Here is a 19,892-nt window from a genome sequence, read left to right on the forward strand (position 1 = left end):
TTTTTCATAGATTGGCCTAAAATACAAAGTTTAGGAGATTTCCTTTAGTATTAACTCAAAATAACCATAAAAATATAAAGATTTTCTTTAGTATTAACTCAAAATAACCATAGGATTAAAAAGTTAACTTTTTTGTTGTTAATATATAAAAACAATCAAGTTGAAATAAGTGAGATTTGTTTTTGATTGAGGATTTGATTTATTCTAATTTCCATAGTTGGTGTTAGTTGATAATTATACAAAATGAGATTATAATGTTTACTTAGGTTATAACCTGATTATGAAGGTTAACATAGAAATGTAAAATGCAAAGGCAAAGGTAAAGGTAAAGGCTGGCTGATAATATTTCTTGGTCTAATTACTTACACATCATTTTTCACCAAAAAAAAAACCTACAACCAGAATCACATGATGCCTGCCTAACAACATCCAACATCCAACACTGGAACTTACTTTGTACTCCCTTTTTCACTCAAACCATCTTCATTAGAAGAACATGTAGTTGTAGTTGTAGTAATAGTAGTAGTAGTCCCAACAGTGTTGACTGGATCCTTGAGGAGGTCAACCAAATCACCTTGGTCAATGCACCTCTTCATAACACCATGGGGAGAAACCAAACTCATTGCAGCAATATTGTTTGCAATAGCATTCACATTCACATTTACATTCACATCAGTGGTTGTGGTTGCTCCATAGAAACTTCCACCTCCAACACCAGAGGGGAATTGGGTAGATCCACTCATGAGGAGGCGTAGCGTGTCCCTAGCACTCTTTTCTAAATCAGATTCTTGGACACTTAATGCTGGTGGAATGCTTACTACGCTCATAACAGTAGGGCCAGTACTGACTAGGTAGGCTTGACCTGAGGAGCAAATGTCCATTACTGGGATCGGGATGTGAACTATTGGGTGGTCGCACTCGCAGATCAGAGGTGTGAAGAACGGGATCTGTTGTGAAGGTGGCATGCCCATGGATAATGGTAGAAAAGGTGGGAGTGGGATTGAGATTTCAGAACATGTTTTTGCAGATGATGAGGCTGCTGCAAGGAGTGAGGAAAGGGGTGGCAATGTAAAAGATTCGGTTGATGTTGTATGTGGATGTTGGGGTGTTACCACAACCATGGGTGGACACCAACAGTAATATGGAGGAGGAGGAGGAGGAGGAGGAGGAGAGAAGATAGATGATGATGATGGTGTAGTATTAGTATTAGTATTATGATTAGGAAGAGGATGTGTTGCTGAGATTATAGATGGAATTTGCATGTTCATGTTTCCACTTAATACTGATGGGAACAAGCAAATTCCAGAAGATGATGATGATGATTCTGGAAGCCTGTTTTCTTCATGCTGATTTGAAGTGGAAGGAAGAGGATGTTTTTCGGAGGATGTATCAAGGCGGACACCTTCCACCCTACGTCTTAACTTGTCTCTGACTACATTTCTCAAGGAAGCAATGTTTCTGGGGAGGCCACCTTCTTTGAAGGAGCTTGGCCTAGGACTCAGGCTGCCTTGAATAATGCTACTGCAGGTCCGGACCCGTGAAGCCTTTGAACTTGATGATGCCAACAATGGAGGAGACTTTGAGTTTGAGGTTTCACTAACTGACCCAACCAGAAAAGTTTGTAGATGATGTACAAAGCGTTGAAGACGAGAATTACTGATTCCGGTTAGTTCCGCAAGGGAAGGCTTCCTTTCTAGTAACTTCCTCATCTATAACAACAAGATATGTGTATACGTACATCATCATATTCAAACATCAGTTGGTTTTGTTTTGGGATTCTTACTAAGATTTGTTGGGTTACCTTTTCGAGCAATTCATCACCGAGGAGTTTGGATTTTTCAGAGCACCAGAAGTAGAAAGGCATGGGGACCCTAACAACAAAAGATCGACCAGAGGTATCTGTTGGGATTCCTTCAATTACAACATAGGAACAATTTGTTGTGTTTCTTAAGATTGATATTCTCTCTGCATGCCCATCATCCCCAACAAACAATATGCGTAGATCAGAAGTTGGTAATAATGACAAAACTAAGTTTCCCCTGTTGCAAACCACCCAACATAATAATAAGCATATATTCATTCTAACACACATACAACCGTATACATACTAACAACTTTCACAACTTTAAACATCATTTTTTTATATGTAAAAACCAATATATTCTATACTTCTTCTACAAAACAAATATATACGTGCTCTTATCTACTTTTCCTTCCACTTACTTTATAATTTCTTTAATGTACACTTTCTTGTAGCGGAGGGGTAGCAGTAGTACTAGCACATATGTTATTGATTCACAAAGAACCTATTAATAAATGTTTCCTCCAACTTTACAATAATAGCTATCACTGTATTAACAACAATATATAAATTAAACTAGGTATATCACCTAAACACCCAATTCAAATAACAATATGAATCTCAACAACTTGCTCTCACTCTCACTCTCACTCTTTCCCTTTAAATTAAACTTTAGTTTAATTAGGTATGCCTTCAACCCCCTACTTAAATACCAAACTAAACAGAACACGCACATTGTTGCTGAATAGCTAGTTGTGTATGCTTGCCAATAAATATTAGAACTCAAATCAAATCAGAGAAACTAGTCTCAGATTTTTGTTCATTACTTCCAACAGAAAAAACTAAGCCATCATTAAACTACTTGAGACAGGTAATGAGACATCAATATCACTAAAGAGAACAAGAGAAGTTAGAGAATAAGATAGTTCAACTTATAAAGCAAGAACTCTTCAAAACATGTGGCTATGTGTGATAATGGACTATAGAACTTAAACAAAAACATATATGATACAGATATCAAAGATGTCTAAATAATTTGATGATAATAAGAGTTGTTGCAAAACCAATAGTAGAAGAACCCACAATATACAATATGAGGGCATGAATCTACCTTTACTTCTTCTTAATTCAGAGATCATAATAGAAAACGCCAGTTTACCTACAATGAAAAGATATATTCATTTTGATGCATGTACATGTCACCATTATAAAGCTAATATATAGGAGCCTACAATTTCTACTCACTGAGTGAGATTATGTTCATACCATCATAGGTCTGAAAGGAAGGGATCATCACATCACATGTGCATATTATTACTTCCTATACAGAATACGACAACAATATGTATGACATCCAAACATGAACTGGAACACCATAATAGATTGCCATTGTAGTATAACAGTAACAGACAAGTCTTATAAACAAACAAATATAAATGTATTATCACATATATATACCACCATTAAGTAGTACTCACAAGCTACTACCAAATCATTTACATCTACAAAATGACCCCGAGATCCACCAAAGTAACAATGTTTCCATACATTCAACATGAATTTGATTATTATCCATCACATTAGCCGGATTTATCCTTCATATTAAAAAGAAAAGTTACAAGCCTACAAATAAACTACTTGCAGCTAAAATCTTGATACTCAGTATTATGTGAAGTTGAAAGCCAAACCAACACTCATATAAGATAAAATAACTGCTACATTCACTCGTTCAGAAGAAAAGATATGCAAAGACAAGATTCAGTAATCATATTAAATAAGTTATTAATGAGCACTTATGTATCTATTGACAACTTGTTGATGTGCCAAAAGTAAATCTTAAGATGAATGTGAAACAACTACCTTGCACTTCTTCATGTGCCATAACTAAAACTAATGACAACAAAACAGGAAACAACTACCTTGCACTTGTTGGAATTAGACGAGTTCCTTGTTTGTTGATCTTCCCAACACGAATTGATACAAGAGGGATACATAAGCACCTTGCGAGCAAACTGACTTTTGATGGCTCAAAATGCTGTCATGAAAACCAAGTTGAAGAATAAACATCAGTACATCACGCGATTCAACTGCAACGATACATCATCAAGAGCATTCACTTTAATTGTTCGACACTCAATGAGAGCTTAATAATATTGAGGTGATTCTAGAGGAAACCATAAAGTATACCTGACTTAGATGCGACAGCAATCGGTCTTCAGCCTCGCTGGATACATTAAGCTTGAGCAAGGGTTTCAACCTCTCATCGGCGCGACACGCTCCCAATACTTGCATATCAAGAGCCTCTAGCCACTGTACAACCGTGCCTTCTTGAGTGTTTCGCTGCATCAGCAGATCAATATCTCGGTCGCCATCTCCAGCAAACAAATCCGTCAAACGAGCTGCAAGTCCAATATTATTTCCATTCCTCCTCGTCAAGGAATCTCCCGAAGCTGCCGCCGGAGAAACCTCACCGGTACCATCGGATACCGGTGACAAATCATCGTTTGATTGTTGCTGATCATCTACCTGCCGATCACTAAAAGATTGTTGTTTTCCAGAATTATTCATATTGATTGATTATAACGCAGAACCTTTACAAATTAAATGTGTGGAATCTAATTGAAGATTAGAAACCCTTGATCACAAGGGGCTAAACAATATCCTTCAAATGAAATCCAACGACCGATCGGAGTGTGAAAACAGAGACCGACTCGAGGGATCTGATCCGATCAAATCTTCAAAATGTGAATTAGTAGAAACGCAACACAAAGAATCGCAAAACGAATGCAAGATGACTCCTATAAAAGGAAAAGAGGTTACGGACTTGAAGAACAGGTTATTCTGATTTCAGATGGTGGTTGGAATCCGGCTCCAACGGTGGGACATACGTTAGCAATTGGATAACATCAGCCTTCAATTTATATTTTATATTTTATATTTATAGATCCCAAACGAGTAAATTACAATTTTGGTTCATATGGTTTGTTTATTTTGATTAGACTTTCGATTTTTTGTGATTGGTTGGTTCTTGCGGTGTCCAAATCTTGCATCGGAGGTGCATGGGTAATTACCGTCTATATATTTCGTTAGGTGAGTGTTAAATGACAAATTTCTCTTGTATTTATGTATTTATTATTTTCTTAATTTTTTAATTACAAGATTCTTACCTCATGCCCTCCAATCCCGTCATGGTGATCCGTTATCAAACTCGACCACTCGACCACATAAATATGTTCACCCCAACTAACTCACCATCATAATATTAATCTACACTAACAGTTCATCTGACCATTAGTCATTAGCCAACCTCACCAGTACCACCATTATTACCAACATCACCACCATTTAACAATCACACCATTTTTTACTATACATCTCAATAATAAAACCAAAACATAAATTGATTCATATAGAATAGCCTAAATCAAAATTAAAACTTCAAAAAATAACATACTTTCGTTTGTTTACCAATCTAAATATATTCAAAATCAAAACCTAAAAAAACAGCTAATTGTTTATATTTATAATGCTAAGATTACTTTGTGTATGTTCTCTGAATGAATCTGTCATGGAAGCACATTTAGGGTGTAACATAGAAGAAACATCGATGATCTTCCAACGCTAGGAAATTGTAGAACTTATTAAAAACCAAAACATCCATCATGTCTGAATATATGATTCCAACATCCAAGTCATCAAAGCCTTCCTAACACCAAAATCGATCTCATAACCATAATCTTCAATTCTAAATTTCTCCTCTTTTGGGAGTGTTATCGGTGTTAAAAGGGGAGTAAGTGTGGAATAGTGGTAGTTGTCAAAATGATAGAGCATCATAGAAGTGACAAGTAAAGTAGGCGAATGTGGTGTTGGCGATAATGTATCAAAACTCTTCGTAACATCAATTTTGACTGTTAATGAACCAAATCTTTATTCTTTCTCTAAAATGTAAGTGAGTTGTAAGGAGTTCAACGATGAGGTAGTGGATTTTAATCTGTCGAAAAACAAAGGTGGATAAGGGGTACGATGACGATAGTGGTTCTCCATATTCTTCTGTAAGTTTTTCGATGATTTGTTGCAATGAAAACGGTGGTTACAGTAGTGGCTTTGAAATTGTCTTTAGATGAGAGCGGATGATGGGGTATGATCGTGGCGATGATGAGTGTCGGCTTGATTGTGAGTGTCTTTGAAGTTATCGAAGCGAATGAGTGTAAGGCTTGAAGGAGTGGGTGTGACATGTATGGCGTGGTTGTGGCGTACACCATCCATGGTGGTATGACATGAACCGAACGTGGCGTCCTCAAGCCACATTTCTCTCTTATTTCCTCCATACTCTCTCTCTCTCTCTCTCTCTCTCTCTCTCTCTCTCTCTCCACCCGTGGTGGTGCTTGGTAAATATGATAACAAAATTAGGTGGACAATATTTTGGTTGAGGTGGACCGTGGTGAACTAGACACTACTCCTACCAACTTAAAAGAGCCGATGAAAAATATGATACCGATATAGAGATTTAATTAGTTTTACCTATAATTTCCATAATTAGTTCCAAAGCATATGAGTTTTAACCATTTTGCTCTAAGGGTAAAAAATTTGGGCCTCCTAAACGATATGTGACTTTGTTGTCGCACGCTCGACATGTCCAAATATACCCTGTTAAAATGACATATACTCAAGTTATTTTTTCATAACTCCAACTTTTTACAAAAAGTAATTATATATTTGTTATTTCGTTCGTAATTCTTATAGATTTTGAAAATAAGTGATGTTAATGTTTAATCTAAGAAAATAAATTTATAAATATCATTATTTTTTTTTTTAACCAATCTAATTCATTTTGATACATGAAAGCCACCCAAGTTTGACAAAGTTTTCTACTTATTCGTTAAGGTTGTGTGGTTATTGTTTTTTTTTTTTTTTTTTTTTTTTTTTTTTTTTTAACTAAACTTTAACACTAAATATTTCATATAAAAGCCACGATATTTAAACAACTTTTTTTTGTTGTGATTATTTTCACATGATTTAGCATATCACAATGATTAATATTGAAAAAAATTGTCACAAAGTGATTTTTTTTTTCAAAAATTACAAACGGTTTCTGTAGCTCTATTATCTAAAACAACCATACGTTTATATTTTTGTACCAACTAACAACTTATTACCTAAATCTATAAAAATGAGATCGAGGTCATGAACATGAGGTGACATGGACGCATGGTTATAAACTAGACTTCAATATGACGCGAGAGGTGACTATCAACGGACCTTTGCTCCTTTTATTCAGGGTTATGTAAGTATACGGAAAACAAATTGTCGGTATCAATGGTGTCTGCCGGAAACTCCACCTTCCGGGATCGGACATCAGAATTCCGATCTCTGTCGGACACATTGAAAAAGTTTGGGCGAATATCAGCTGCCAATCCAGATCGATCAAATCAGCAAAATGATCCATCGACGTCATCTAAACTGCCGGTAACTCCTTCTTCATATCGATCCGAATTCAACAAGAAGGCTTCTCGTATTGGATTAGGCATCCATGAAACCTCCAAAAAAATCTCCAGACTCGCTAATCGTAAGCATTTGTCACTTTACACATCTCTTTTGGTAAACGTAGGGTTTGACATTCAGTTTATCGTTTTCCATGATTAATACAATGTTACATTACTTCCCTTGCTTTTCCAACTATCCTCGTGCCAGAGAAAAGCTCTATGCGTTTTTAGCGAACCAACTGGAAAAGTTACGTTGCAGTACTCACAATTGCTTCTCATTTGAATCTGTAAGGATGTCTGAATGGGTTAGATGTTGATATGTAGGTGCAGATCGATATATGTTGCTTAAGGGAACTAAAACTTTACTCGATTATACTTGCGTATTTCTGGATTTAGGTTTCATCAGATTTTACTTGCTTATTTCCGACTGATGGTAATCACGAAATATAATTCGCTGAAAGGCTCTAAGCTGTGATGTGATCCAGACGCCATTAGATTATGCCTGTCTATGCTCTGCACTGATTGATATACATAGTACACCATTAGCTCTGAGATCACAGTTAAATCATATTAAATTTTGAATTCTCTCTTTTTGGGTGGGCTATAATGCGATTAAAAAAAATTCTTGGTTCTTTCTTAGAGTCCCAATTACCTTGATCCTTGTTTCTCTAGCTGTTTGTAGTTGGGATTTAGTCATAACATTAACATGTTTATATGGATGGACTTGCAGTGGCTAAGAAATCATCAATTTTTGATGATCCGCTGAAGGAGATACAAGAACTAACAGCCTTGATAAAGAACGATATAACAGCCCTAAATGTAGCTGTATCTGATTTGCAAACTCTTCAAAACATGGAAATTGCTGAGGGTGATTATTCAGAAGATACAGTTGTCCATTCTACTGCTGTTTGTGATGATTTGAAGAACAAGCTAATGGGAGCTACAAAAAAGTTTCAAGATGTATTAACAACAAGGACCGAGGTTGTTTCTACTTTCTTGTTTATATTCTTTATTCTCCTTCCCCTTTAATGGTTATAACTTAAAATTAATCTCATTCCTGCTCTTACAACAGAACATCAAGGCTCATGAAAACAGGAGACAAATCTTTTCTACAAGTATAGCAAGAGAGAATCCGTTACGCCAGCAACCAAAGTCAGTGATGGAGCCACCTCCTTGGTCAACTCCATCCGGTCAACCATCTGAGTGAGTCAGTAAAATTTTGATTTAGATCTCATCTCTATTGATTGTCGATGTCTCTATATAAGATTTATGAAAGTTCGATGTGTTCAGAAATAGATGTTTAAATAAATCTTGGTTTTTTTTTTCTCAGATCTTCAGTAAATGGAGTTCAAGTTGGCAACCAACTAAGGTATATTTTCTGGTTTATTATATAAGTTTGTTCTTCTTAAATCATAACTATGACTCTTTTTCACTTTATTCTTTTCTCATTTCTTATTTAGGGGATCTGATTTTTATTTTAATTTTGTAAATGCAGGAGAAGGTTAGCTGTTGAGAGTAGTACTCCTTCCCAGAACATGAACACAGGAGCCTCAATGTTACAGCAGCAGGTGGTCCCACAACAAGAAAGCTATACACAAAATCGAGCAGTTGCTCTACAAAGTGTGGAGTCTACAATTACAGAGCTGAGTGGGATCTTTACAAATTTGGCTACAATGGTGGCCCACCAGGGGGAGTTAGCTATCAGGTTACTTCATGTTCATCCTTAAGAAATCATTTAATCATAAAACATTATTCTTAAATGAATTATGGTATCAGGATTGATGACAATATGGAGGAAAGTTTGTCAAATGTTGAAGGTGCTCGAGGAGCTCTTTTGAAGCATTTAAACCGGATATCATCAAACAGGTGGCTGATAATCAAGATATTTGTCATTTTAATAATCTTTCTCATCATATTCTTATTCTTCTTGGCTTAATAGTGGGATCTTCAAAAAAAACTGTGGCACCATATACCATATTTTTGTGAATTATACTTTACAATGTCCATATTTCCGTTTATGTTAGGACATCCCCACACTTAATATTTTAGATCTTCACTTTATTGAAATTCTTTTCCAACTTCTGCGGAAAGTGTGTGATGGTTGCAATATTCTTGTTATGCTTTCTACGTAGTCTTTCCTTTTATTGATGGAAGATTTATTTATTTAAAATATGGTCCATTTTGTTGATTAACGATTGTATTTACGGAGGAATTCACATCCATGAATTCACTTAAGTTCTAACACCAATTCAAACATATTTTGACAGTAGAAAATGATTATTCATGACGTGAATGGATGTTAGCGTCACTAATATAAGATACAAATTCCAAACTCATTATGTGGAAGTAAACAAAAAAATGGTAAATTGCACCCCATGGAACCTACTCCACCCTAAGGTCCACCAAAGTGGAGGTCAATCTTTTGTCCGGATTTTACACATCAATCGTTAGGCTTCCATCATGGGGTCTGTTATGTAAAAGTAAAACAATATGTCTTGCCCGTTTGCCAAAGGACCCAACATGTTCAGATAATTATAGCTTCAAGTGTCATCTTCTTGGTTAGAGAAAAGCAACAATTCCACCCAATTGATGATGTCAAGTGTTTTAATGTGCGTAGAAAAATGCAGGTTCAACTAACAAGACAAAACATTCCAAGTCCTTGTAGCAATCTCACACTCAACAAACAAATGAAGTAAGGATTCGTCATGCAAGTTACACCAAGGACAAAGAGCCGAGAGTATACGAATTCCTTTGGAAGCCAAAGCCGGACTTAGGGGGATACAATCAAGACTAAGCTGCCAAAAAGATGTTCACCTTACGAGGAACAAACTTATTCCACCTTGTTTGCTTACTTCCATCCGATAATAGGAAATGCTCCAAATACTTCCTCGTGTCTTTGATCATAACAGCTAACTCCCAAAACAAACTATTGGGTTGTGATGAGAGCTGAAAGTCAGCCTGCAAGTTGATCAAGCTTGACACCAATCCTTAGATCCCTTCTCCAATGCCAAACCCATCCTTCTACATACTAACGATCTCTAACCACACATTCTTTATTGTTATCTAGCCAAAAAGAAGGTCGGGAATCGCACACATAACCGGATATTCCCGTCCCACACGTCACGCTAAAGCATGTCTTCACCGTTTGCTGCCTTTTCATAAGTAAAAATGGGGAATAATACAATTTGCATGCATCTTTTCCCATGACAACTAATGGAATATGGCCAAAATTGTCTTCCTTGTATTACATTGGCAAATATATATATATATATATATATATATATATATATATATATATATATATATATATATATATATATATATATATATATATATATATATATATATATATATATATAGATTCAGTATTTACACTTTGGTACCTCATAGATTACATAATTGAGTTCCTAGTCTAATATACCCCCTTAGTCTAAGGAGGAGGATGACAGATGCTTAGACTGGATCTAAAATCCAAAAATAGAGCTTGTGGGAGGCCTTTGGTGGAGATGTCAACATTTTGGCAACGTGATGCGACATGTAAGACCTGAATTTGGCCGTGTTGAACCTTTTCACGCACGAAGTGAATGTCGATTTCAATGTGTTTGGTCCGTTGATGCTGAATTGGGTTTTTTTGACATGTAGATGACGCTGACATTATCACAATAAATGAGAGATGTGAGTATTGGATTGTGACCAAGTTCGAGAAGGAGGTTTTTGAGCCAACAAATTTCTGCAACCACGTTCGGGACGCCTCTATACTCTGCCTCTGCACTAGAACGAGACACGGCCGTTTGGCGTTTAGCTGACCATGAGATTATATTATCACCCAGAAACACACAATAGCCCAATGTAGATCTGCGTGTGTTTGGACATCCGGTCCAATCGGCGTCGGTATATGCGGTAAGAGTGGAAACCAAGTTGCGATGTAAGTATAAGCCTATGTCAATGGTTCCTTTGACGTACCTAATAATATGTTTTAGAGCATGTAAGTGAGACATCCGAGGAGCATGAATGTGCATGCAAACTTGTTGGACAACATACGAGATATCCGGACGTGTGAATGTGAGATACTGTAAGGCCCCTGCAAGCCTGCAATATGTTGTAGGATCGTCAATTAGTTCCTTGAAGAGCTACCAAGCTTCCGTTCGATGTCCATGGGGTATGTGCGGGGTTACATTGAGCCATATTTGCTTGTCGAAGTATATCAAATACATATCTCTCTTGTGACAAAAATAAGACAAAATTGCAAGAAGGGTCCCTGTGGTATGTCAAAACTAGTATGTTTGGTCCAAAATGAGTTTGGCTCGCAAGGATGGTCCAAAAGTTTGATTTTCTTGCGAGTTTGGTCCAAAATTTTTGAAACTTTTTAAAATGACGGATTTGCCCTTGGTATTTACCCTTTTTCAATTTTTTTATTACATAAATCCAAAAAGAAAAAGAAAAAAGAAAATAGATCTATCTCTCACTCACACACACACACACACACACACACACACTCTCTCTCTCTCTCTCTCTCTCTCTCTCCCTATTGGAATTGTCAACCACTTCCTTCTTTAACCACCACCTACAGCTACCATCACCACCCTCGCCGCCACCACCACCACCACCGGATGCCACCACTATAAAAGAATCAAAAATAAAAAATCGTTTTTGTTTCTTGTTTCAAATTCTTGCAAAAGAAAAGTTGATTCGATCGAAATCATCAAATATTTAGCATTCATAACCAAAATTTAATTCAAAACTCAAAAACACCTATCTATCTATGAATGTTCAACAATTTTTAAGGACATAAAACATTCAAAATCAGATGAAAGAACCTTGTATTTGGGGGGTCTCCTTGTTTGGCTAATATGGTAACAAAGAATAGAGATAAACTGAGACCTACCTACAAATCTATCTTCAAATAAATCGAGCAAATCGAGACCCACCATTATACAGATCCATACAACAATTTCATGGCCTAAAATCGATTCCGATAGATACAAGTATGTAAAATGGTCTCCCTGTTTCCTCTTTTCTCTCTTCTTTTGAAACCTACAAATCGATCGGAACAAAATTTCGATAACAATTTTCATCCCCACTGCCGGAGCCATAACAGCGTAACCAACCACCTCCTCCAACCTACGCATCCAAGCCCCTGCTTCCAGTGACATGATCCAAAACATCACCGGTCACCCACATCTTCTTGATGGTCGCCGACAGCTACTCTTCCACCACTGTTACCACTGGACAAACCCCACCGACAGTCGTAACTCAACCACCAACAACCGTCTACGGCTAGCAACCGCCGACCCCAACAAAACACCTCCGAGATGTCACTTCCTCCATAAAGCACCTCCAACGAAACATCATCGACAACGATCGCAGCCTCCCCTGTTTTCTCGATTCGTCGCCCTTAGTCAACTACATCTTTTCGCAGGTCGAGGACCGCTTTTCCTTCGCCACAACATCCCTCTGGCAACAACAACTTCAATGACGACAACCACCATCACAGTCGGACGGACCCTAGTCGATGGTTCGATCCCCTTCTCCAGTTGATAAATCTCCAAGAGGAACCAAACAAGAAAAAAAAGAAACTCAATCACCGAGAGCTCCAAGACCAGTATTTATGTGTTTCTTTTTTTTGCATTTTCTTGAAACAAAGTATGATGCAGTCAAGAACAATTGGAAGCATAGAAAGGGAGTTGGATGGGGTAGGGTTGTATTTCTTTTCTTTTTGTTTAATTATTAATCAGAAAATATTAAAATTAATAAAAAGAAAACGGAAAACAAAATAGAGAGGGCAAATAGGTCATTTTACACACTTCCAATTATGAAACAGACCAAACTCGCAAGAAAATCAAACTTTTGGACCATCCTTGCAAGCCAAACTCATTTTGGACCAAACATGCTAGTTTTGACATACCACAGGGACCATTCTTGCAATTTTGTCTAAAAATAACCCTTTTGGGTCACGTTTGACGAAAATGCCCAAGAAGTAGCTGAGGTTGCCTAAGTCCTTCATGGCAAACTAAGTAGACAGACGGGTTAAGAGATGTTGTTGGAGAGTCGGTGAGGATGTGGTGAGAACAATATCGTCAACATATAATAAGAAATAGGCTATATCATTGCCCTGTTTGTAGATAAACAAGGAGTGATCGGACACACTGTGGTGAAAGCCTAGCGTGGTGACATAATTAGTGAATCGTTGGAACCACGCACGGGGTGCTTGTTTCAAGCCGTAGAGGGACTTCTTTAGACGATAAACATGAAATGGAAAAGAAGGATGTCGGAAACCCATGGGTTGATGTATATACATTGTTTCTACTAAATCCCCGTGTAAGAAGGCGTTTTGATGTCCAACTGATTTATTGCCCATTGATTTGTCAATGTAATGCTAAGGACCGTGCGAATAGTCGCTAGTTTTACAATTGGGCTAAATGTCTCTTCACAATCGACTCCAACTTGTTGTGACCTGCCATCACAAACCAAACGCGCTTTGTAGCACTTAAGAGATATGTTAGATTTTTTTTATGTTTAAAAAACCACATGAACGGGATGATGTTCATGTTGGAACGTCTTGGTACTACTTCCCATGTATTATTATCAATAAGGACATTAAATTCATCCGTCATGGCATGGTTCCAAACGAGATTGTTAAGGGCTTCGGTAGGGGTGCGAGGAAGAGGTTCGACGGGAACAGAGGTGTGGAGGATTAAATAATTGTTTGGGTTTGGATTAGTTGGTCATGCTTCTAGTGTACATGTTATGGGTGGGTGGGGGTGGGGGGGGGGGGGGAGGGGGAGGGGATGAGGGATAAGTGTGGTACAGGTGGGTGGGGGTGTTGGATTAGAAATATGTGTGGTGGGTGTATTGCTTGGTTGTTCTGGTAGTGATTGTTTGTGTTTGAGGTGTTTCTTGTTTATTTCAACGGATGTAAGTTTTGAGGGTGAATTTTGGTTGAGGTTGTGTGCTGGGAGGTGTTGGTGATGTGGTGATGGTTTGAGGAATGGGGTTTGAGAGATGAGGATTTGGGTTTGTAGGTGTGGGTGGAGATGTGGTTGTCTTTGGAAATCGTACTATAAATCCATTGGAGAACAATGGAATCCAATCGTTTGTAAAGAGCCACTGCATATGCTTTTTTCTTATCTTTTTCAGTTGCAGGTTTAGGAGTAGGGTCTTCGTATGGTAAAATATGATGAGTAACGTCGTGAGCACAACAATGAATCTTGAATAGTTCAACTCAAGATGTGTATTGGCCGTCATCCATCTCGAGAATGATGGGAATGAAGTTCCAAATATTGGTGACGGTAGCAACAGGATGTAAGGAAGCCATCAATTAGAATACGATCAAAAGATGAAGAAGATCAACCTCTAAGGAAGATGGTTGGTTGAGTAGGGCAGAAAAGAAGAAGAGGCGACAACTAAAGGCATTGAGAGATTGTCGATCGAAGGTTTAGGAGAAGAAGCGGCTAGGGTAATTAGAGTATTATGTGTTCTCTGATACCATAATGAAATATGGCCAAAATCGTCCTCCTTGTAATAAATTGGCAAATATATATAGATACAATATTTACACTTTGGTACCACATATATTACATAATTGAGTTCTTAGTCTAATAACAACCTCACCCTATCCCACATCCCCTGCCCTCCGCTTTAACTCCCATCAAAGAGTCAAATTTCTATGCACACTCCTTTAGTAGTGCACACACAAAGCATTTTTCTCGTGACGAATCTCCGCCTCTATTTCTACAAAAAGGCAAGCTTCAAGACTACCAATACTAATCCCATTTTTTTCTTTCGAATCAATGACCAAGGCCCAATTGGCCCAATGGATTTTTTGAGCTTTACCTTCTAAGTGCAATTTGTAAAAGGTGTAAAAACTCTGTATAACAAACAAATATTTATACTTGACGTGTAAAAACCCAATGGGCTTCAGCCCATTGTCTTTCAATAGTGAAACAAACAAAATCCACAGCATGGGTGCCATTCTGAGAATTATGGCGGGTAAAGAATAATAAACAAAGATTCCATATTTCCATTCCGAGTCAATTTCTCAGATTTCTCTCGTTTTTTTGAAGATAAGATTTTGAAATATCTCAGGATTGCCTTTCCCTCTCCACCTTTAACAATTCATACGCCCAAAACCCTCCACTGTTACTCTCTAATTTTCAACTCAATCCTCCCTAAAACTCCAATCAATTCAGCAATTTCAATGTCGCCAGCTTTCACATGAGTTTTGCAGCGAGTATGACCACCCCGGCGTGTTTTCGCGGGAACGTTGTTCCTTTATCGCAGTGCAGTTCATGTTGCAACATCCGATTCCAGCCTTTCATCTCTTCCTACATCAATCATGGCATCAGACGTAACATTTATCCTGTGAAATGCGTTTCCAGGTAAAAAAAACACTCGTTGCCTCTCTGTAATTTATCAAAACTATTCTTAATATCGTTTGAGATCTCCTAAGGCCACTGCCACCGCTGTTTTAGTGCAATGATTTGTGAAGTTATGTGTGAATTTTTGTTGGAAATATAATGTTGTGATCTGCATTTAGGTTAGTGGTTAGTGGCAATCGTGTGGTAAAATGCAGAGCGAGTGAAAGGGAGACCGGACCAGATGACGATGATGATAAAGTGATGCATCTATTGCCTTCTTTCAGTTTACTTTTTTGGTGTGTCAGAACTCTAAATAGGCAAAACCTATATTTTGGTTCCTGTGATTATAAGGCATTAGCAGCTTGGGTTGGGGTGGTATGTTTTGTTTAACAATGGCCAAACACAGGTTTTGCACATTTGAATGACAATCATCATTTTGTATTCATAATTGAACTGGTTTTAACGACATTGTTAAGAAAATATGAACACCACCGATGTCAATGACCCATTTGTTAAAGCCAGAAAACCACATTAACCAAATTTGCGTTTTCCTATGTCGTATGTGAATGCAATTTTGTTCATTCACAGTATATCTGGTTACAATCTTGATTTTATTTAACATATTCTCTAGGAAAAAGAAGCGCATGAAGCTGCTGAAACTGCAGAACCATTGATATCGAGTGGTTCAGATATTGGGGATGATAAAGAAAAAGTAAACATTTTAATCGCTATAATCATCTTTTGTAAACGAGTGTCAGATTCTTGATTTTAGAAGAAACTGATAAGCTTTTTTTGTTAGGATAAGGGTCAACCTAGTCAGTTGGAAGCACTTAACAAGTTCCTTGATAGTACCAAGGCCCAAGGAGTTACTGAGGTGTTTTCCTGTTTTAAGTGTTTTGTATGGAAATATGTAGTTGTTATATGTTGGGGTTTTCTAATAAACAGTTGTTCTTGTTAGGATAAAGGCCAACCTACTCAGTTGGATATGCTTAACAAGTTACTAAATAAAGATGATGTTGAAGCTAAACCCAAGGAAGTCACTGAGGTATTTCCCTTTTCAAAGTGTTGATGTATTGGATTTGAAGAAAACATTGTATTATTATCAATGGAGAACTTTAAATATATAGTACAACAAATAGTCATATAAGACGATTTTGATTGATTGATTGACATGTGTTGTTATTTGAACAAGGGTCAGCTTGCTCAATTGGAGTCACTCAACAATATACTAAATACCAATGATACTGAATCTAAGACCAAAGGACTTTCCGAGGTACTTTTTTTTTTTTTTTCTAATCATTTTAATGATGTTTTGCAAAAACTCAACAATTCTTAATTTCTTGTGCTATTAACCTTTTTTCAAAATAGGATGCTGATAAAATAGAGGTTACAAGTGGATCACCCCTGCCAGGTGTCAAGGTGAATATTTTTCATTCATTTAACTTCCTTTCCACTTTCAGATATATATATATATATATATATATATATATATATATATATATATATATATATATATATATATATATATATATATATATATATATCATTTTGCTCTCTCTTTTAACTTGTTATAATTCTTAACAGCCACAACAACTTGATGCATTATTCATGATTCCAAAAGAAACAATCGACATTTTGAAAGACCAAGTCTTTGGATTCGACACTTTTTTTGTGACAAGCCAGGAGCCATATGAGGTGATTATATATATATATATATATATATATATATATATATATATATATATATATATATATATATATATATATATATATATATATATTATCATAAAATATTAAAAAAATATGTCACAATCATTTTAATGTGACAGGGTGGAGTACTGTTTAAAGGAAACCTACGTGGACAAGCTGCTGTGACTTACAAAAAGATAGAAAAAAGACTACATGTTAGTTTAGTTTACCCACAACACAAATCATCATTTTTTTTATATATAAATTGGTTAAAAGTTGTAAGTTCTACTCTTTGTGAAGGAGACATTTGGGGATCAATATAAGCTTTTCCTTCTGATCAACCCTGAAGACGATAAACCTGTTGCAGTTGTTGTTCCAAGAAAGACCTTACAACCTGAAACAACTGGTATTATTAGTTTCACATTGTACTTTCAATTGTTTTCGTATGGAGCATTGTAATTTAATAAATCTATCCTTTATATATAACAAATAATTTGAATAAAATACAATGATAGAATAACGAAAAACTAGAAAATACATTGCTACTTGTTGCATTTATCTGATTTTACTAGTACCTATTTTCTACATTATCCGCTCTAATATTTGTGTATTTGTGTTTATTTTTTTCTTCATGACAGCTGTCCCAGAATGGTTTGCTGCTGGATCTTTTGGAATAGTTACAATATTCACATTACTTTTACGCAACGTCCCCGCATTACAATCCAACTTATTGTATGTAAATCTATAAATACAAAGTTAACTTCTTATTTATTTTTTTTTTGGATTAATGACCATAATCCACGTTGTAAATGTGACAGATCCGTTTTTGACAATACGGAAGTATTAAAAGAGGGGGTTTCTGGAGCCCTAGTAACCGCGCTTATATTGGGTGTACATGAAATCAGTCATATTTTGGTTGCAAAAGAAGCCGGAGTTAAACTCGGGGTTCCATTTTTTGTACCCAGTTGGCAGGTGAGATTTTTTAATTAGTTTGTAATTAATGACACACACATAGGTATATATAATATCTCTAATAATCTTAACGTTTTTTATGGCAGATAGGCTCATTTGGTGGGATAACACGGATTCTAAACATCGTACCAAAACGGGAAGATCTTCTGAAAATTGGAGCAGCGGGACCTTTAGCAGGGTTTTCATTAGGGTTGCTTCTTTTGCTGTTTGGGTTTTTTTTGCCACCAGCTGATGGTATCGGGGTAATTGTTGATGCTTCTGTCTTTCACGAATCGCTTCTTGCTGGTGGAATAGGTATGAATTATATTATACTGTAATTCGGAGAAAACATATAGGAGTAATAAAATGTTTGTTGTATTTTATAGCGAAATTGGTGCTTGGTGATGTTTTGAAAGAAGGAGCGACGATAGCGGTGAATCCGTTGGTGATATGGGCGTGGGCCGGACTTCTCATCAATGCAATCAACAGTATCCCCGCCGGAGAGCTAGACGGCGGTCGGATCTCTTTTGCAATATGGGGACGAAAGGTTTGTTTCCAATTAAAATATATTTAGTGAAAAGCAAAAATAGTTCGTAATGTAGTAAAACTCAGGGACCAAAAATGTAACGTATTCTTTTTCCTTTGATTGGCAGGCTGCATCGAGGTTCACAGCTGCTTCTATTGTGCTATTGGGGCTATCGTCGTTGTTAGATGACGTGGCATTTTATTGGGTGGTTTTGATATTTTTTTTACAACGAGGGCCAATTGCTCCACTAGCGGAAGAGATCAGCGAGCCTGATAACAAGTACGTTGCGTTGGGAATCACGGTTTTAGTTTTGAGTCTACTTGTTTGTTTGCCTTATCCTTTTCCTTTCACTGAAGCAATTACTACAACTATGTAGACGTCTGTCTTTACTCTTTATCTTTAGTGGGTGAGAGCTATTAAATAAACGTTGACCTCTTTAGTGTAGTAAGTGGAATAATAAAGATCCATATGTATATGCACATGCCCATGTACATGTACATGTCATTCTTTTCATTTTCATAAATTTCACATGGGGACATGTCTATACACTATACTGTTCTTGGAAAGTAAACTCATTATACCGGTTCTTTAATTGTTAAATGTTAACTTAAAAGTTTAATGGTTCGCTTGTTTAAAATGTCAAATATTGACATTTGACACGAACATAAACTAAATTGGTAAATTTAATGTTAAATATTGACATTTGACATGAACATAAACTAAATTTGGAATTTAAAAGGGTACCTACTCACCATACTAATATTTATAGCGAGTTAGACTAGACCACTCTAATAGTTTTGTTGTTTTGTCAAGTCATTTTTTAGTAACTTTATTTAATAAAAAGTTCATAGTATAAAAAATCTTTTCTACTTCCTGACTTTTTTTTTTCAATTTAATTATTTTATCCCATCTTTTATGATATGTTTTATAAAGCCTCTCATATAATTTATTATTGTTTTTTTGCACATCTCATGTTTGTAAAAAGAAATATAGCTTGAAAGTAGTGTTGGATCGATAGATTCAATAAAAATGAAATCATGCACAAAGACGTAATTAATAAGAACACTCAAACGTAAATAAGATTT

General features: G+C 36.4%; 3 protein-coding genes across 5 annotated transcripts; 2 read left to right on the forward strand and 1 right to left on the reverse strand.

Moving 5' to 3' along the window:
* Positions 1-320: 320 nt before the first annotated feature.
* Positions 321-4,660, reverse strand: LOC111919725 (uncharacterized). The gene is made up of 4 exons (XM_023915307.3): positions 3,989-4,660; positions 3,721-3,836; positions 1,802-2,039; positions 321-1,709 (listed from the first exon to the last, which is right to left on the reverse strand). Exons 1-4 carry the CDS (start codon positions 4,367-4,369, stop codon positions 450-452), a joined length of 1,995 nt encoding a protein of 664 aa, XP_023771075.2. The 5' UTR covers positions 4,370-4,660; the 3' UTR covers positions 321-449.
* A 2,336-nt stretch (positions 4,661-6,996) lies between these two features.
* Positions 6,997-9,366, forward strand: LOC111919726 (syntaxin-31). Its single transcript, XM_023915308.3, has 6 exons — positions 6,997-7,367; positions 8,015-8,265; positions 8,357-8,487; positions 8,615-8,653; positions 8,780-8,989; positions 9,061-9,366. Exons 1-6 carry the CDS (start codon positions 7,118-7,120, stop codon positions 9,218-9,220), a joined length of 1,041 nt encoding a protein of 346 aa, XP_023771076.1. The 5' UTR covers positions 6,997-7,117; the 3' UTR covers positions 9,221-9,366.
* A 5,947-nt stretch (positions 9,367-15,313) lies between these two features.
* On the forward strand, positions 15,314-19,353 carry LOC111919727 (probable zinc metalloprotease EGY2, chloroplastic). Of its 3 annotated transcripts, none has more exons than XM_052766117.1 (15): positions 15,314-15,662; positions 15,821-15,899; positions 16,273-16,353; positions 16,441-16,515; positions 16,600-16,686; positions 16,834-16,914; positions 17,010-17,060; positions 17,226-17,336; positions 17,471-17,545; positions 17,631-17,736; positions 17,969-18,062; positions 18,149-18,302; positions 18,389-18,596; positions 18,668-18,828; positions 18,935-19,353. In XM_052766117.1, exons 1-15 carry the CDS (start codon positions 15,499-15,501, stop codon positions 19,181-19,183), a joined length of 1,776 nt encoding a protein of 591 aa, XP_052622077.1. In that variant the 5' UTR covers positions 15,314-15,498; the 3' UTR covers positions 19,184-19,353. The 3 variants fall into 3 exon arrangements, with proteins under 3 accessions (XP_052622077.1, XP_052622078.1, XP_052622079.1); XM_052766118.1 differs by having other exon boundaries at positions 16,840-16,914; XM_052766119.1 differs by lacking the exon at positions 15,821-15,899 and having other exon boundaries at positions 15,508-15,662.
* The last annotated feature ends 539 nt before the right edge of the window (positions 19,354-19,892 follow it).

The sequence above is a fragment of the Lactuca sativa genome, chromosome 8 (genome assembly GCF_002870075.4).
Source record: "Lactuca sativa cultivar Salinas chromosome 8, Lsat_Salinas_v11, whole genome shotgun sequence".
NCBI classification, from domain to species: domain Eukaryota; kingdom Viridiplantae; phylum Streptophyta; class Magnoliopsida; order Asterales; family Asteraceae; genus Lactuca; species Lactuca sativa.